The sequence below is a fragment of the Hermetia illucens genome, chromosome 5 (genome assembly GCF_905115235.1).
Source record: "Hermetia illucens chromosome 5, iHerIll2.2.curated.20191125, whole genome shotgun sequence".
In the NCBI taxonomy this organism is placed as follows: Eukaryota; Metazoa; Arthropoda; class Insecta; order Diptera; family Stratiomyidae; genus Hermetia; species Hermetia illucens.
The window spans coordinates 94,820,489-94,839,331 of NC_051853.1; the positions used below are offsets into that span (position 1 = coordinate 94,820,489).

The window sequence follows — 18,843 nt, forward strand, 5'->3', positions numbered from 1 at the left end:
CATCAAATATAAACAAGTCGGGAAACCGGAAGCTTGACGCTTCAGGCATAAAAGGTTTTGTGTTTCCTTATGTGAGGAGCTTAACGTAGTTCTCCATTGGCTTATATCATTGACCCGAGATATTGAAATCGTTCAGTTCTGGGCAGGTTACTGCCATTGCTAGAACTGAGCGATTTAAGTATCTCGAAGGGCAGATTACTGCCGTTGCCAGAACTCAGCGATTTAAAAATCTCGAGTCAACGCTATCAGCCAATGGAGAACTGCGTAATGAAGTTGTTTCAAACATTAATGCAACCTGGATGAAGTGGCATTCCCCAACTGGTGTTCTTTGTGATCGACGTATCAGCGCACGTCCCAAATCTAAAATTTACTGTAATGTCGTCCGTCTGCCACTCTCTATAGTTCTGAGTGTTGGCCGAATATAAAGGGAAATGAACGCCGTCTTGCGGTAATGGGGACGAAAATGTTGCATTGCACTGGTGGCGTGACACGTTTTGATTACGTCTGAAATGAGAATATCCGCGATCGATATGGGTTTGCATCGATCGTGGAAAAACTGCAAGAGAGGCGTTTTCGATGGTGTGGTCACGTAATCCACGCTAACGGGAATTCAACAACCAGTATTGGTCAGAAGATCGAAAGCAACGGTAAGCAATCAAAAAGCCGGCCAAAACAATGGTGACTTGATACGCTGGATGGGGATTTAAAGGTCTCGCGATTCCATCCTGATCATTCATTTGATAAAATAAAATGACGAAACCGATCATCACGAGCCGACTCCTCTTGTAAACTGAAGGCTGAAGAAAAAGAAAAAGATGTGAGGAGCGACGAGTGCACGACAGCTCCATGTAATATAGCTAAAAATTCCATTGCTCTCTATTTTCTAGAAAGAGATTTAAATAAATCATTTGATGGAAAGCCCGGTGTTGATAATGGTCAACCTCATACGCTTCACGCTCTCAGTTTAGTATTATTAGCGAATGAAAACAATTTAACCAACATCAAATATAAGAAAGGGCTAGGGAGAATTAGATTCTTCTTGAATGGAATTTTAATATTTCACTCGAATTTCAATTATTCTCGTTAATTATGACGTCAGCATCTTATTTGTATGGCTTAGAATGCTGTTAATTAGCATGAAATTGATAAGTTTGAACTGCTATAACTTTTCCATAACCTGGCATGTGTATGCACAAGGCTGTCCTCTATGTCGGTGCAATTTAGTACACTTAGGATGAACTTAAGGGGAGTTTTTTAGTCTATTTGTAAAAGTTGATAATATACTATTAGTAAATTTTTTGAGCAGATACCGGAATGGGACATCTCTCGAAGATTAGATTTCATCTAAGTGTTTTACACAACACCTTAAAAGGGCTGCAGATAAATAGATTCTTCATAAATGTGACTTAAATATTCCACGCGAATGTCAATTATTCCGGGTAATTATGACGTCAGCATCCGATTTGCATGGCTTTGGAAGCAGTAAACTCGCGCGAAATTGCTAAGTTTGAACTGCTATAACTTTGGCGTTAATTGCCTGATTTCCATGAAATTTAGCACGTATATACGTATATTGTCCCCTATGCTAGTACAAAACTCGGAAGTCCTAGGATGAATTTAAGGGGGTTTTTTCAGTAAATTTCTAAAAAGTAGTAATATACTATTAGTAAGTTTATTTGAGCAGATATCGGAATTTGACATATTTTGAGGCCTAGATTTCATCCAGGCGCATCACACTGATTTTTTTCGGATTTTTAGGTTTGGTAGTTTCCGAAAATGAGTCCTGTCTCACTTCAAGTGCGTACATTTTGACTCCTTACTCACGCAGAGACCTTTCATTTGATATCCTGCACAACTATATCCGTTAAAAAAAAATTTTTAATCCCCCCCTTTGCATGTATGGGGAGCCCCCCTTTGAACTCCACCTAAATTTATGCCACTCGCTGTATGCGTGGGATTTCATAGTTCCCATCTGTCCACCAAATTTCGTTCGGATCGGTTTACCCGTTTTGGAGAAAAATGCGTGTGACGAACAGACATTGAATCGATTTTAATAAGGTTTTGTTTTACACGAAACCTTAAAAAATTAATGAATTGAAAAACCAGTTAACTAACGAATTATTCTGTGGTTTTGTTTGATAATTAATAATTACATTTGAAAGGTTTTGTGATTTTCTTATGTTTTGGGGCTGGGAGATGTTCTGAAATTTGCTGTCGTTATTCTATAGATATTTTATAAACAGGGTTGCCGCGTTTGCTCTATTTAGATTTCTTTTAAATACAAAAGTAATAACTGGGTGCCGATCGCGCATGGTTTTCGATAGAAGTGGTTAGGGTTGCCTTTCCTGATTTTGAGCGCAGTAAATTAAAAAAAGGGTTACTGTTTTAGGATGTCTAATAATAATAATAATCGTTGGCGCAACAATCCATGTTGGATCAGGGCCTTGAAGTGTGTTAGAGCACTTCATTCAAGGATGTCTGGCGGAGTAAAATTCAGAAAAATAATGCGCACGTACAAAATTTTCATTTTTAAGGTTTTGTGTAAACACAAAACCTTATTAAAATCGGTTTACTGTCTGTCTGTCTGTCTGTCTGTCTGTCTTGGTGGAAAGCTGGGAACTGTGAACGCTCACGCATACAGTGAATTACATCCTTTTACAACGAATTTAAGGGGGGGTCCCCATACATACATTTTTTTTTCATCAAATATAGTCATGTGGGGTATCAAATTAAAGGTCTCGGTCAGTACTTTTCGAAGCTGGTCTTAATTTTCACATTTGTTGAAAAGGTGGGGAGTGCGGGTGGTTGAAAGTGACCATTCCTTTACGGGGGCCATTCTCAGAAACTACCCAACCGAAAAATCTGAAAAAAATCAAGAGGCTGCCACTATATGGTGCCTGGGCTCCGAAATACCTTCCATACTGATATCTGCATAAATAAAGTTAATAATAGTATATTACTATAATTTTTAGTAATTCGCTGCAGAGCCCCCCTTAAATTCATGCTAGGACCACGAAATTTCGCAACAATATAAGGTATAACATAGAGCATGATCTTGCCAAGTTTGGTGGAAATCGCACTATTACTAACAAAGTTATAATACGTCAAAGTTGTCGCTTCTTTGCAAATTCAAGACTATGAATGTCAATATCATCCGAAAGTGGATATTCCCACATAATATATGCATATATTACGTGCTACGTACTAAGAAATACACAAAACCTTTCGTACCTGAAGCGTCCAGCTTCCGGTTTCCCGACTTGTTGGTGTTGTTTGGGGACATTTTTTGGGTGTTCTTCTGATTAAGGGGTGTAAGTCACAAATGTTAAATATAGCATGCTGATTGTGAAAATGTATGTGATTTTCGCGACTCGGGGTTCTAAGAGCTGAAATAACGGTAGAAAGTTTTGGGAAAAAAATCTGTCCGTCTGTCTGTCTGTCTGTGTGTCACAGCCGATTTATTCGAAAACTGCTTGACCGATTGTCACGAAAATTGGTAAGAGTAGGTAACCCGTTGTTCCCTTTACATACAGCAACTGGTGCCATTTTGTGTTAAGTTTAAGGGAGGCTGAAAGGAGGCTGCAAATTTTTCTTTTCACAGAATGTGAAGATATGGGGTATCAAACAAAACGGCTCAATTATTACTTTTCGAAACTGGTTCCGTATTTGATATTGGGTGAAACGTAAGGAAGTGAGGGCTGAAAATATGACCCCCAAAAAGTGTAACAGGTCTTGTTCCCAGAACCTATCCAACCGAAAAATCTGAAAAAAACACAGTGGTGCAGCTCTACTAAATCTAGGCCTCAAAATACATCCGGTTCCGATATCTGCACAAATAAAGTTAATAATAGTATATTTTCATATTTTGGGTTGCCGGCCCCCTTATGTTCATTCCAGAAGTATAAAATTTGGTGTAGGTGTAATGAAGAACATAATGCACAAGTTGGTCAAGTTTGAAGAAAATTCAATTATTATTAACAACGTTATAGGGGGTGAAACCTACTACCACCTGAAACCTACTACCACCTGAAACTACCATTTTTTGTGAATTTCGCGCATTCTACTAGAGGTTGTAGTCATCATCACATTTCAACTCATCAATAGCATAATGAAATGAGTTCTTATGAATGGGGTCGTAAAGAATTATTTTCTTTCAGTTTTTTAGTCATTTGTATATGAATATCAATTATTTCAACCAGACATGTATGTATATAAATATATAGTATCATCATCATCATCATCATCAACGGCGCAACAACCGGTATCCGGTCTAGGCCTGCCTTAATAAGGAACTCCAGACATTCCGGTTTTGCGCCGAGGTCCACCAATTTGATATCCCTAAAAGCTGTCTGGCGACCTGACCTACGCCATCGCTCCATCTTAGGCAGGGTCTGCCTCATCTTCTTTTTCTACCATAGATATTGCCCTTATAGAATTTATGGGCGGGATCATTCTCATCCATACGGATTAAGTGACCCGCCCACCGTAACCTATTGAGCCGGATTTTATCCACAACCGGACGGCGATGGTATCGCTCATAGACTTCGTCATTTTGTAGGCTACGGAATCGTCCATCCTCATGTAGGGGGCCAAAAATTCTTCGGAGGATTCTTCTCTCGAACGCGGCCAAGAGTTCGCAATTTTTCTTGCTAAGAACCCAAGTCTCCGAGGAATATATGAGGATTGGCAAGATCATTGTCTTGTACAGTAAGAGCTTTGACCCTATGGTGAGACGTTTCGAGCGGAACAGTCTTTGTAAGCTGAAATAGGCTCTGTTGGCTGACAGCAACCGTGAGATGTTCTGAAATTTGAGTACCTTTTGCGTGTGAATTTTGGAACGGTGTTGCTGTCGTTATTCTATAGATATTTATAAACAGGGTTGCCGCGTTTGCTCATTTTAGATTTCTTTCATATAAATGGGTACGGATCGCGGATGGTTTTCGGTAGAAGTGGTTAGGGTTGCCTTTCCTGATTTATACTTCAGGAGAATTCCTGTTGCATGTTCAGCTGGGTTGTAGCGGTTGGTCCCCTAGTGGGAACATCATGGGGGTTGTGGTTACGTTCAAGCGAACAGAGACCTTCGGGCTTCAGCGGGGTGTTGCGTTTCAACACGGGTGCCGTACTTCTTAGTTCGCCATATATTTAGGCAGGTCTTGCATCCACCTGTATGAATGCTGAGCCATGCACTCGGTATAGACCGGTATCATTGTAGCGCTTCGGCGGGGCTCTGATTGTGTCACAAAATCAATCTGTGTCTTAAGAAGATCGCGGGATTATGTCCACGAGACAAGTACCCACGTCAAATACCGTGACGTAACTGCTAGCGCAACTGAAGTTGAGGAATAAAATCGGGAAAAGTAACAGGACCTGACGACATCGCATTTGAGCTCTGGAAAGCGAAGAGCTGGGACCCAATACTTTAGCTCAGTGAAGAATTGAATCGTGTTATTGAGGAAGGCAGGAACCATCTGATTGGCAAGAAAGCACCACAGTTCTAATATGGAAAAAGAAAGGTAGTTCAGCAGAATGTTCCCATGTCCGATCTGGTTACTTTCCCATCCATGAAGATTTTTTAACGCATTCTTAACAACCGTATTCGCGAAATCATTGAAATAACCGTGAATCAAGCCTGATTTGGCAAAAACTGCGAATTACTGACGCAATACATGCTGCGCGGTTACTAATGGAGAAACACCGTGAGAAGCTTCGCCCTCTGTTCATTGCATTTTTGGATCTAGAGAAAGCGTTTGACCGTGTGCCACACGAACTCATCTGGTATGACAACACTTAGACTAGTGACACGTTTTGATCACATCCGAAATGAGGATATCCGCGATCGATATGGGGTTGCACCGACCGTGAAAAACTGCGCGAAAGATATGGTCACGTAATCCGCGCTAACGAGAATTCACTTACTATGATTGGTCTGAACATCGAAGTCGATGGTAAGCGGCCAAAAGGCCAGCTAAGCTGGATGGGGATTTAAAAGCCTTGTGATTGCATCCAGATCGGGCAATTGGTAAAATAAAATGGCGAAACCGATCACAACGAGCCGAACCCGCTTGTGAACGGGACAAAGGCTGACAAAGGAGAAGAATTGATTAGTCGAGAAGAAATGATTACGTGAGCACCTAATTTTTCCAATTTTTAATTGTTAGTAGGCAAGCTATGAATAACGAATGAAAATTGAATCAAAATATTGCTCATTCGATCATTGCAATTAATAACTGAATCAATTATTAGTCATACAATAAGCTAACTAACAAATTAGCACAACATTGTTTATGGGTAGCGAAACGTTGTAAAAACTGATCCGGTGTCGATCTGTACTTTGGAGCCGATTCTGATTTTATCAATACTACCACTAAATGTCAGTCATTTAAGCTCCTACCATCCTATCAGAGAGTGGCCAAATTATTAGAGCCACCTATATTTTTCAAATAATTTTAAGAATATGATATTTTTTTCATATTAATTATGAATTACTATATTTGGTTGGTTTGGTGGTCAAAGGGTAGTATAGGTCCCAGGGCGAAACGTGGATTGGTACCCACGATGGAGCATAAAACCTTGGAAACGCCTGCTGAACCAACACCAACAGCTCTACTACCCAACCCTATCTCCACCTCCACGTGGTGACCGTTAGTAGCTCTTTCTGAACGAAAAGCTGCAGACGGAGAAGGATGAAGGCGAGTCTCTCGCGCCTAAAAACGAGACAAATTGTATCAACTGGTCCTCCAGGTTGGGGGTTGGGTAGGGCTGACAACCCTACACGGAAAACAACTTGTTACGAAGCCACAACTGGAGCCTCGGACTGGACGGACTACACAACGACGAATCTGGCAACGAGAAAGGAATAACGATTTGCGCATTTTCTCATGGAAGGTGCGCTCCCTGTACAGAGATGAAGCTGCTGAGCAGCTAGCCGATACCCTGTCCCAATATAGGGCTGATGTAACAGCGTTACAGGAGATGCGTTGGACAGGGACCGGTTTCTTGGACAAGAGTTGCTACACCATATATTATAGTGGACATCCAGTAAACCATACAGGGGGGCCAATATAGACTCGGACCACTATCTCGTTGGCATGATGCTCCGAGTTCGAATAACAACACCACCCAGAATCCCTCTCTGACAATCAGGTGAGAGTTAACACTGAAGCCATCTGCAACACAGCCCTCCGCGACACCTATAAGGGGGAAATGGATGCCGTAATAACCGCAGTCAACAGAGGTCCTGGAGATGAAGCATCAACAAATGATCTTCACAACCACCTGAAGAATGTTATCATTGATACGGCCACAAACATACTTGGCCCCAGCCGCAAAAGGAGTCGGAACGGCTGGTTCGACGATGAATGTAAGCTAGCAACGGAACGGAAGAATGCCACATACCGAGTAATGTTGCATTCTCAAAGAACGCGGGCATGCGCAGAGACTTATCACGAACTCCGTCGAGCGGAGAAGCGACTTCACAGACGGAAAAAGGAAGCCTGGGAGAACCAACAAGTCTGTGAACTCGAAAAGTTTTACAACAAGTCAGCAGGATGAAGCCTTATAGACCTCGATTCTCATCCTGCCGAGACAAAGAGGGAAATCTGATTTCCGACAGAATGGGCATATTGGAGCGATGGGTTGAGAAATTTGATGAGCTACTGAACAACCAGAATATCGACGAGTTGGAGGTCCCGCCAACTGAAGACGACGGACAAATACTGCCACCACCAAGTATAGGAAAAACAGTCCGTGTAATTCATGGGCTAAAAAATCATAAGTCGCCAGGAGCCGATGAAATTACAGCCGAATTGGTTACATATGGAGACGACCAGTTACACCAAGTGGTTCATCAACTTGTGCTCAAGGTATGGGACAGCGAATCAATGCCTGACGATTGGCAACGAGGCATTATCTGTCTCATACATAAAAAGGGAGATATCACACAGTGCAGCAATTATAGAGGTATCACGTTGCTGAGTACCATCTATAAGATATTCTCCGCTATCTTGCCAGGCCGGATAGCCCCTTACGCCCAGAACATCATTGGCCCATACCAAATAGGCTTCACTCCAGGAAAATCAGCAACAGATCAGATTTTCTCTTTGCGGCAAGCGATGGAAAAACTGTTGGAATATGGACGCCAGTTGCACCATCTATTCATCGACTTTAAAGCCGCCTATTATAGCATAGCCAGGGTAAAACTGTACACGGCCATGGGAGAATTCGGTATCCCGACGAAATTAATAACGCTGACTAGGCTGACCCTGACCAATGTGCGAGGGCAGTTAAACGTAGCAGGATCACCCTCAACACCATTCGACATCAACAACGTTCTACGACAAAGGGATGTCATATCATGCGTCCTCTTTAACCTGGCCCTCGGGAAAGTGATCTGTGATGCTGAGGTAAATGCTAGAAGTACGATCCTCTTTAAGTCCACCCAACTACTGACCTATGCTGACGATATCTACATCATGGGAATAAATAGAATAGATAAGAGAACTCACCTACGAAACGACGCACCTATGAGTGGTCTGGAAATCCACACCAGGTGTTGCCTAAGATTTAATTGCATGACTCTGATATATACGAGTAAATTGCAACTTTGCTGTAGGCAAATAGGTAACTATATTTTTACAGACATGTGCATATGTATATGCGAAGGCAGTCTTACGCTGCAGATTTATTGTATGTGTACTTCTTGTTAATTTACTTTCTTCTGCAATCAGTTAGCATCAGATGGGGGAAAGGAGCTCATGCTCTGCAAAAAACGTTCATAGAATGATATGAACCTGAAACTATGAGAATTGTAGCTCGAAACAGAAACAGATTGGCCGAAGTTGAACATGGAACCAGTTTGGCATTGGTTTATTCGCTAATGTTCGTTGGTTTCAAAAGTGATTTCATGCGCTCCCGTAAACTCGTATCTTTCCTTATTTCTACATTTTACGTTGGATGAATAGAAAAAGTTCAGTCGAAGATCAGAATTGGTTGAGAGTGATTCCAATAGTTAGTGGGCGCCGTAAACATTTTTCAACTCTGTCGACTGCCTGTGGGCTGCGTACTTGTGATTGTTTATCATATTTGGCTATCCCGCCCCAGCCGCTTGTTAACTTCAGCGTTTTATTGAGAGAAATTTCAAAATATCTAAACATGTGTAGATTAAAGATGTCTATCACATTTCTATTCACGAAAGTGTTTAATAAAATTCGGCCCAGCAAAATTTTTAGGAAATTATGCATGTTTTGCCATATTTGCCATAATCCAGACTGGTTTTGAAGCCGAAGAATTCTGGCTTTGACCGCCGTTTGTATGATATGCAGATTTCACCTAATAACGGATAGCGGGATATTATGCAAATGATTCTCAGTTCTCCACACAAGCTTTAAGGTAGGTCGAGGTATTGCTGAAATTCTGTGTTGTGCCGCAACGTATGCTGGGCAACTATATTGCTTCCTGGTTTCCTCCAATTACTCCTTCCCAAAGGTATTTTTTTGAACAACCGGAAAAGGGATGAGAGTTAACTTATATTTCAGACAGGCATTTTCCGACATAATGATTTGATTGTGAACTCAGATTAACTCAAGAACTTTTCACCGTGCTTTTGTTTCAGTAGTTATGGTCGGAGACTGATTCATTGGGTGAAAGAACGAAAAACGATAGTATGCAAAGTGCTCGGGTCGAATACCTGTTTGGAATCAGGTTGGAATTATAATCCAAATTAAATTCGATGTTAGATCGCTCAGTCGTTAAAGATATATAAAAGCCTGCAAATCAAGCCGACCAGTCATAACGTTACTTAGTGGTTTCTGCTGTATTTGGCAATAGGATGCGGACAGAAATTGTGTTGATTCTTCTTCTAATTACAACAATTGTAAGCGGAAGGCGCACTCACCATCATACGAAAGATGTGCATCGTTTCAGTATAGACACGGAGGAAGGGCGTCGGGAACTGATCAATTATTACAATGAAGATGTTGAAGCGGTGTCAAAGAAGAAAGACAGTGGCAGTCGGTTACCTGCAAATCGTTCCAATGGATCTGGTAAAGTGTGAAATCTCTTCGTCTATGCATCATATTTATTATTCACTTATTTTTTGAACAGGGAACAAAAAGCCTATTCGCCCGAATAAGCGGCCTAACAAGAAGCCCAACAAGAAAGGCCCGAATAAGAAGAAGCCAAGACCCAATCGTTCTTAGATGGTGAAAGTAGAAGGAATGACTACTTTTTTTATAAATATAGTTTTGCTTCCCGGTCCATATAATAATTGTTTTTTTAGATATACTTTTTCGAAGGATAGAACTGTGTATTTCATAATGTGAAGGGACATTAATTGTTTTATTTGATTGAATAAACGTTTTTCTTTTTGGTACTGACTTATTTATTATGTACAAATCAAGGCACTTAAAAATATAAATTAAGTGGGAGAAAATTATCCTAATACAGCTATCTTGTGGAGGCGATTTGTTTAGTTTCTGCTAAAAGCCATTGGTAAGTCTCGATAAGATTTCTTTTTTTCAACTCCCGCCCAATAACACGTAGAACTTTCTGATGGTAAGCATTGATGTAATCAGCCTATTGTAAAGTCAAAGGAAAAAGGAGCGATTATTAGCGCGATATTGAAAAATGGTTAACATGTAATAGAGAAAGTCAGCCCCTTTTCCACATACTCACTTCATCTTTGGTTAATAGGTTTGTATCAATCATTTTCGTCTGGATAGGAGCGAAGGTGACGGTTTCGAAAGTAAGGGCCCCTCTTCCCCCAAATGCTTCTGATAGATTCGCCTTCTTGATAACCTGCACGACGTCTTCAATGCGTATTCCGAATTTGTCCTCTTCGTAATATCCAGGTTCTACGGCAAGGGAAAATTGATTACGAACTAAATCGCAGACAAGCAAGTGTGAAATAAAAAGTTGATAGATGAAAATAAGGAAGTGAATAAACAACCCACTGGGCATAATTGGGAACATGGTAGTGTTTATGGTATTCGAAGTACGTTTTGTTTTTAGAAAAACTTACCATCGGATGTAAACATGTTTTCCATTATGCCAGGGCTACTTGCTGACGGGCGCGATGTTATAAGCGGAGGATATTCGTGGACATTCAAAAATGCTCCAACTCCATGCCCAGTCCCATGGCCGTAATCCAATCCAGCTTGCCAAAGTTCTCTTCTTGCAACGTTATCCAAATAACTTAACTAGAATAGAATAGTACAATATTTTTGAACTTAAGGGGTAACACAACTTTGAATTCTTTTTGAATTTTCTTTTTTTATTAATTAAAATGCTTCTTTAACTATTCAACAAGTCGGGAAACGGGAAGCTCGATGGTTCAAGTATAATAGGTTTTGTGTTTCCTTATGTGAGGAGCGATGAGTGAATAACATAACAGTTCCATGTATACATAGTTAAAAATCCCATTGCTCTCTATTTTTTAGAAAATCATTTATATAAATAATTTGACGGGAAGCATGGTATTGATAATAGTCAACCTCATACGCTTCAGAAGAACTTAAGCTACAACAGATACAAGCAAGTCGGGAAACCGGAATCTGGATGCTTCAGGTATGAAAGTTTTGTGTACCTCATTAGTACGTAGCATGTAATATATGCATATGTTACGTGACAATATTCACATTCAGGAAATATTGACACTCAAAGTATTGAATTTGTAAAGAAGCGACAACTTTGACCTATTACAACTTTGTTAGTAATAGTGCGATAAATACTAAACTTGGTAGAATCATGCTCTATGTTATACCCTACATTGTTGCATTTCGCGGTGCTAGAATGAATTCAAGGGGGGTATTGCAGTCAATTGCTACAAATTATATTAATTAATATTATTAAATTTATTTGAATAGATATCGTATTTCGGAGCCTAGGCACCAATAGTGGCAGCTTCCTAATTTTTTTCAGATTTTTCGGTTGACCGATAGACAGACAGACAGTAAATCGATTTTAATGAGGTTTTGTTTTACACAAAACCTTAAAAAGGCCTGGAAAGAATTTTAATATTTCACTCGAATGTAAATTATTCACATTAGTTATGATGTCAGTATCTTATTTGTATGGCTTAGGATGCAGTAAATTCCCACGAAATTGATAAGTTTGAATTGCTATGACTTTGATACTAACAGTCGGATTTTCATGAAACTTGGCATGTATATGCACGATGCTGTCCTCTATGCCGGTGCAAGTACTCCTAGAATGAATTTAAGGAATGTTTTCAGTTAATTACCAAAAGGTTATTATTTCAGCAGATATAGGAATCGGGCATCTTTCGAGGCTTAGATTTCACATAAGTGTTTTAAACGAAACCTTAAAAAGGGTTGGGGAGAAATAGATTCCTCATAAATGCGACTTTGATATTTCACGCGAATGCCAATTATTCTCGTTAATTATGATATCAGCATCTTATTTGCATGGCATTAGAAGCAGTAAATTCGCGCCAAATTTGAACTACTATAATTTTAGTGCTAACGGAAATTTGGCACGTATATGCAAAATATTGTCTTAACTCTGCCATGTTATTAACATAGTATGCTAGTTCTAAGCCCAGTTAAAGGAGAAGAGTTTGAGGCAACGTACTATCCTCAGTAAAACAAAAATAAAATGCTGAGATCAGGGAAAGAGATAAATAAAGTATAGTTGGAGTTATTCTACTATGCTAAATCCTACCTGATCTTTACTGGTGATAGGTCCCGCGACAGGACGACCAAGAAAATGCTTCTAATGTTGCTAGAAACAACATGATCGGATCGAGTAACAAACCTCGAAAAAGTGCTAGGAATCCACCTCACTCGACGCGACGGGCCTCGGTCCTGTCGCGAAATGGACAAGGGTTCTTGACGCATGAACGGCGTCAGGACGTAAGTAAGTTAGTCCGAACAAAAGAAATACGTGTCTGCACGCTAAATGTTGGCATTCTAATTGGAAAGACCGAGGAACTTGCATTGATATCTGTGCTCTGCAAGAAACACGAAGGTCCGGTGCCAAAAGCTGCGACATTGAACGCAAACGCAGTAAACATGGGTATAAACTTTACTATTTTGGTAGTCCACACACTCAATATGGTGTTGGCATTGCCATCTCAGAGGGTTTCTGTGATGCCATTAAAGAAGTCGAACGGTTTGATGATCGGCTAATGAAGCTCACCATTATATCAGCTGATCGCACTATTCACTTCTTCACCGAATAGGCACCACAGACAGGTCGACTTCATGCCGAGAAAGATGCCTTCTGGCAACTTCTTGATGAAAAGATTTGTCACGTGTCTGCTGACGACTTTATTATCATTGCCGGCCACCTTAATGGTCATGTGGGTGAAAAGACAAACGGTAATAGGTGCCATGGGGGAAAGGAGTTTGGAGCGCGCAATGAGGGTGGCGAGCGTATAATCGATTTCGCGGATAGCCATGACCTTGTACTGATGAATATATGGTTCATCAAACGAAGTCTCATTATCCTACATTTTATAGTGGGAACAGTAAAACGCAAATCGACTACATTCTCATAAGATGCCGATATTTTACCAGTGTCATTGATTGCAAAACGGTTCCCTAGGAGACTATCGCACCTCAAAATCGGCCGTTGATTGCCGTCGTGCGAAGTAAGTCACTGATGGAACAACGTGAGGAACGCACTGGCCCGCCGCACATTAATTGGTGGCAATTTCGTGAGAAGAAAGAAGAAATGATCTTATTTACGGCGTTACCAACCATTACGAATGTTGAAGAATCGTGGAACCAAATGAAAGATACCATCTATAAAGCGGCCTCAGCAACCCTGGGGGTCACACAACCGGTAAGCGGTATATCAACCGAGATACTTGACTTTGGAATGACGATGTTGAAATGAAGGTATGTGAAAAGAAACGCCTCTACCACAAATTTATCGACGATAAAACACCGGCCAATTGGCAAATTTATAAGAATGCCAACCGCTCAAAGAAAGCAGTCGCTGTCACTCGAGCTGATCATTACAAAAATCCTTACGATAAATTGGACATTCGGGATGACGAGAACGATCTGTATCGACTTGCCGACAGCCGTAACGAACGTACACAGGATATTGAACATTTCTGTTGCGTTAATGACAAGAACGGTACTTTGCTTATCAACCATCGAGCCGCAACAGCTAGATAGTGAGAATATTTCGAACAGATTTCAAGTGAAGAATTTGCTCATCCTCCACTTCCACAATCATTGCCGACATTTGGACCAGTTCGACCTGTCAACGCAACTGAAGTCGAAGAGGTAACGAAACGAATGAAATAGGGAAAAGCCACAGGATCTGATGACATCGCATTTGGGCTCTGGAAAGCATCGGGTTATTCACGAAGGAAGAACACCATCTGACTGGCAAGAAAGTGCTACAGTTCCAATAAGGTGGAAAAGGAAAGGTAGTCCAGCAGAATGTTCAAATTACCGACCGATACTATTACTATCCCATACCAAGAAGATTTTTGAATGCATTCTTGGCAACCACCTTGGGAAATAATCGTGAATCAGGCCGGATTTGTCAAGAACTGCGGAACCACTGACGCAATACAGGCTGCGCTGTTACTCATTGAAAAATACCGTGAGAAGCATCGCCCTCTTTACATTGCATTTCTGGATCTAGAGAAAGCGCTAGACAGTGTGCCACACGAACTACTCATCTGCTATGCTCTACGACAACAGTTAGTGCAGAAGAACTCGTGCGCTGGGTTCAATTGCTCTATCACGATACGAAATGTAAAGTTCAAAGTGTGACGGGTGTATCAAAACCGCTTCGTGTCTCTGTTGGTGTTCATTAAGGAAGCGCCCTCTCACCACTCCTCTTTGTTCTTGTTATGGACACCGTCACACGGGACATTTAACATCCAATGCTCCATACACTGCTTTATGCAGATAATGTTTTCCTAGCGTCTAATAGCAAAAAGGATCTCGAGTAACTTTTTCAAAAATGGAATGATCGCCTCATGGGACACGGTCTCAGATTGAATCTGAATAAAACTGAGTTTTTGACGACCGATCCCCATGCAGGCACGATCATTGTCAGCCGCAGTGATCTTCTCAGAACTGAGCGATTTAAATACCTCGGGTCAACGCTATCAGCCAATGGAAAATTGCTTCACGCATTAACGCAACCTGGATGAAGTGACGTTCTACAACTGGTGTTCTATGTGATCGATGTATCAACGAATGTCTCAAATCTGAAATTTACCGCAATGTATTCCGTCTTATTGCTCTCTATAGTTCTGAGTGTTGGTTGAATATCAAAGACAATGAATGGTGTCTTGCGGTAATGGAGACGAAGATGTTGCGCTGGACTAGTGGAGTTATACGTTTTGATCACATCCGAAATGAGGATATCCGCGATCGATATTGGGTTGCACCGATCATGGAAAAACTGGGAGGAATACGTCTTCAATGGTAGGTCACGTGATTCGCGTTAACGAGAATTCACTTGCCAAGATTGGTCTGAACATTGAAGTCAATGGTAAACGACCAAAACGCCGGCCGAAAGAACGGTGGCTTTATTATTTAAAACCTTCGAGATTGCATCCAGATCAGGCATTTGATAGACCCAAATGGCGAAATCGATCACGACGAGCTGACCCCGTTTGTGAACGGGACAAAGGCTGAAAAAAAAGAAGATGCTGCCATTAAATTTGGTATTTCTAGGATGAATTTCAGGGGGGGTTTTCGCTCAATTTCTAAAAGTTGGTAATATTCTATTAGTAAGTTTATTTGAGCAGATATCGGAAACGCACATATTTTGAGACCTAGATTTCATCTAGGCGCACTTTACAATTCATGTTAAAACTAATATCAGCTTCAGAAAGTATTAACGCAGACCTTTCATTTGATACCCAACTATATCCTATGAAAAAAATGTTTAAATCCCCTCTTTGCATGTATGGGAGCCCCCTTTAAACTCCACCTAAATTTATGTCACTCATTGTATGCGCGGGATTTCATATTTCTCATCTGTCGATCAAATTTCGTTCGTATCGGTTTAGCCCTTTTGGAGAAAAGTGGGTGTGACAGACAGACTAGCAGACAATGAATCGATTTTAAACTTTAAATTAAAAATTATATCCAATTATGAAAGGCAATTGAAGAAGATGAAAGTAATTATGAATAGGGACTAGCATAACGCGAATGGTCATGTGGAAATGAAGCCATCCAAGACGGGATGGAGTTTCCGGAAGTTGTACTGTGAAGTGCTCCACAAAGAAAGAAGAAATGCTAGGAACACCCGATTCGATAGATGTGAGTACCATATTGACGATGGTAATTTGCCTTCTGATAGAAAATAGGCTACGCGGGGATATCCGTCGTGTAGGGAGCAAGGAATCAGGGCTAGTCCGTCAAAACTGTTGAAGGTGAAGACCAGATCAATTGTCAGTTACCTTCCGTAACACTGACCTTTTATAAAATCAACATTATCTCCAATATCAGATGTTTTGATTTGGCCACATTGCGCCGATGTGCGCCGGTGATTGTGATATGTCAAAAAGGTGCAGAAAATGTGGGGGAGAATGTCATATATTCACGGAGTGCAGAGCTGATCCTGTGTGCTTTACAAGGGGAGAGAGCGTCGATTTTCGCAAGTACCAGCAGATGCCCAGTATTTTGGAGAGCCTTGGACTAATGAAGAAATCAAATTGATACAAATCAATCCCAACTATTGCAAGGTTCGGCGATATCTACTCTCACGGACCATCTATGAGAATGGAGTCGAGGTGGAATTTGCCGAGGTTGGATTGGACAGGGGAAAAATAGCTGACATTTACATATGCAGGTGGTATGCTCCACAAAGCGTGACGATGACACAGTACCAGGAAATGCTAGGTTTGCTAGGGCTGGGATGGCGGCAATGAAACTGCTAATACCCAGAGGTGCATTTTGCAAACACTGGACAAGTATTCACTTTCCGAGCGACAAACTCGGGCTCAATAGTCGATTTGAATAGTACCAATGTTCCTCCAGATCCGAAATGGACCATGAGGCGATGTGTGTATGCCTCTGAGCAAGTGTGTTATGTCAACGATTCCGAGGAAAAACAGAGTTTGGCCGGAATGAAGAAGAGGAGGGGGCGAACATCACAACCGTAGACTTAGTTTCGAAGTTGACTTAAAACGCGATACCTTCTACTAAATTCTGTGCCGTGGTAACTTATGGTAGGGCGTCACAAAAATGCGGTCGGCCAGCTGCTCGTGGATAAAAAGCTCATTAGCTGGTGTTCCTAATTAGTCAAGCTCTTCGAAAGTTACCTCTCGGGAACGACACTAGTACGATATGGTTGAGGGACCCGATCCGATCTACGTTATTATACGGAGCATCGGCCTGGAACTAAGTATTAGCATGTATTAGTAATTAGTATTAGCAATCGCCGAAAGGTGAACTTACTAAAAGTGTCGGCCAGTCAAGGTAGGAGTCACTAGAAAATTGGCGGTAAAGGTAGGATGTTTCGCAGAGGGGTGGTGGGCCCCCAACCCTGATTCCCTATTATGGGAGACGATTTGGTAATTGGCATAGAGAGATTAACTGCACCGATTCAGGTTAGATGATTTTTTCGTTTGCCCTGAATGTGGTTTCATACTTGAGGACCCCGAGTATGACATGTTCTACTGTTCATGGTTTTGTTCAGAACTAGAAGGCTCTTTGAAAGTCAGTCTGAGCTCGGAGAAAATCGTCGGGGAAAAGCTAAACACGGAGGTAAACTAATCAACTGAGCATTATGTGAAATAATGGCAAACTTAGAAATCATAATCATAATGTCAATTTAAAATAAACTATAAGAGCTGCGTCGGAAAACACGAGTTTACTGATTGAATCCATATGATCAGGAAATAACTGCAATCAATAAATTTTACCAGAAAAGCTTAATCTTATTTATTACACGAGTAGAGGCATTTATACAGAAATACTTACTGGTGTGTTAGTTGGTACAACTGATGTTACAAATGCAATGAATCCCTTCAATACCCTTGTGAAACATTGCTTTTCGTAATCAGTTGGTGTCCCGAAGTGCATAGTGCGTGTCACATCAGTTGTGCCGTCTCTGGAAATGAGTAAAAGAATTTGTATAGTCGCCTCAAATCTGTTTGAAAAAGTTAGTTAGTTCTCACAAATATTGACCACCGGAATCGACCAGATATATCTCTTTTCTGGTAATTTGCTTATCCGTGTCTTCACTGGGGTCATAGTGAGCTAGAGCTGCATTTGCACCAACCGCACTCGCTGTCTCGAAGCTTAATCCCTTGAAGTATTTTTCTTCACTGGAAAGAATATGGTTTATTATATTGGAAAAACAATTAGTTACTTTTACATAGGATTGAAAATAGAAAAAATTTATAAACCAAAACTAGATATGGGTATCGAACTTTATAACATCGAATCGTCGTTTAATCGGCAACTTAGAACAAACGGTAAAAGCAAACCAAAAAAGCACGCAATGTTTGGCATTATATTTTTAAGGTTTTGTGTGAAACAAAACCTTATTAGAATCGATTCGATGTCTGTCTGTCCGTCTGTCTGTCTGTCTGTCTGTCTGTCTGTCCGTCTGTCTGTCTGTCTGTCTGTCTGTCTGTCACAGCCGATTTATTCGGAAACGGCTGAACCGATTATCACGAAAATTGGTAGGAATATGTGATCTGCCGTTCCCTTTGCATGCAGCAACCGACGCCATTTTATGTTAAGTTTAAGGGGGGTTCCCCATACATGTGAAAGGAGGGTGCAAAATTTTTTTTTATAAAATGTGGCCATGTGGGGTATCAAATGAAAGGTCTCAATTAGTACTTTTCGAAACTGGTTTAATATTTGATATTGGGTGAAACATAGGGGAGTGAGG

At 40.9% G+C, this 18,843-nt stretch overlaps 2 protein-coding genes across 2 annotated transcripts in view; one reads left to right on the forward strand and one right to left on the reverse strand.

Annotated features, from left to right (window-relative positions):
• The first annotated feature begins 9,683 nt into the window (after positions 1-9,683).
• Positions 9,684-10,369, forward strand: LOC119657295. The gene is made up of 2 exons (XM_038064142.1): positions 9,684-10,040; positions 10,102-10,369. Exons 1-2 carry the CDS (start codon positions 9,827-9,829, stop codon positions 10,194-10,196), a joined length of 309 nt encoding a protein of 102 aa, XP_037920070.1. The 5' UTR covers positions 9,684-9,826; the 3' UTR covers positions 10,197-10,369.
• LOC119657294 (xaa-Pro aminopeptidase ApepP-like) overlaps positions 10,355-18,843 on the reverse strand; it is a 40,941-nt gene continuing 32,452 nt past the window's right edge. The window contains exons 8-12 of the mRNA XM_038064140.1: positions 18,122-18,271; positions 17,925-18,054; positions 11,018-11,195; positions 10,672-10,850; positions 10,355-10,572 (exon numbers count right to left, since the gene is read on the reverse strand). Of these exons, the coding sequence (XP_037920068.1) occupies positions 10,444-10,572; positions 10,672-10,850; positions 11,018-11,195; positions 17,925-18,054; positions 18,122-18,271 (766 nt within the window). The 3' untranslated portion in view covers positions 10,355-10,443. The remainder of the gene's footprint in view (positions 10,573-10,671; positions 10,851-11,017; positions 11,196-17,924; positions 18,055-18,121; positions 18,272-18,843) is intronic.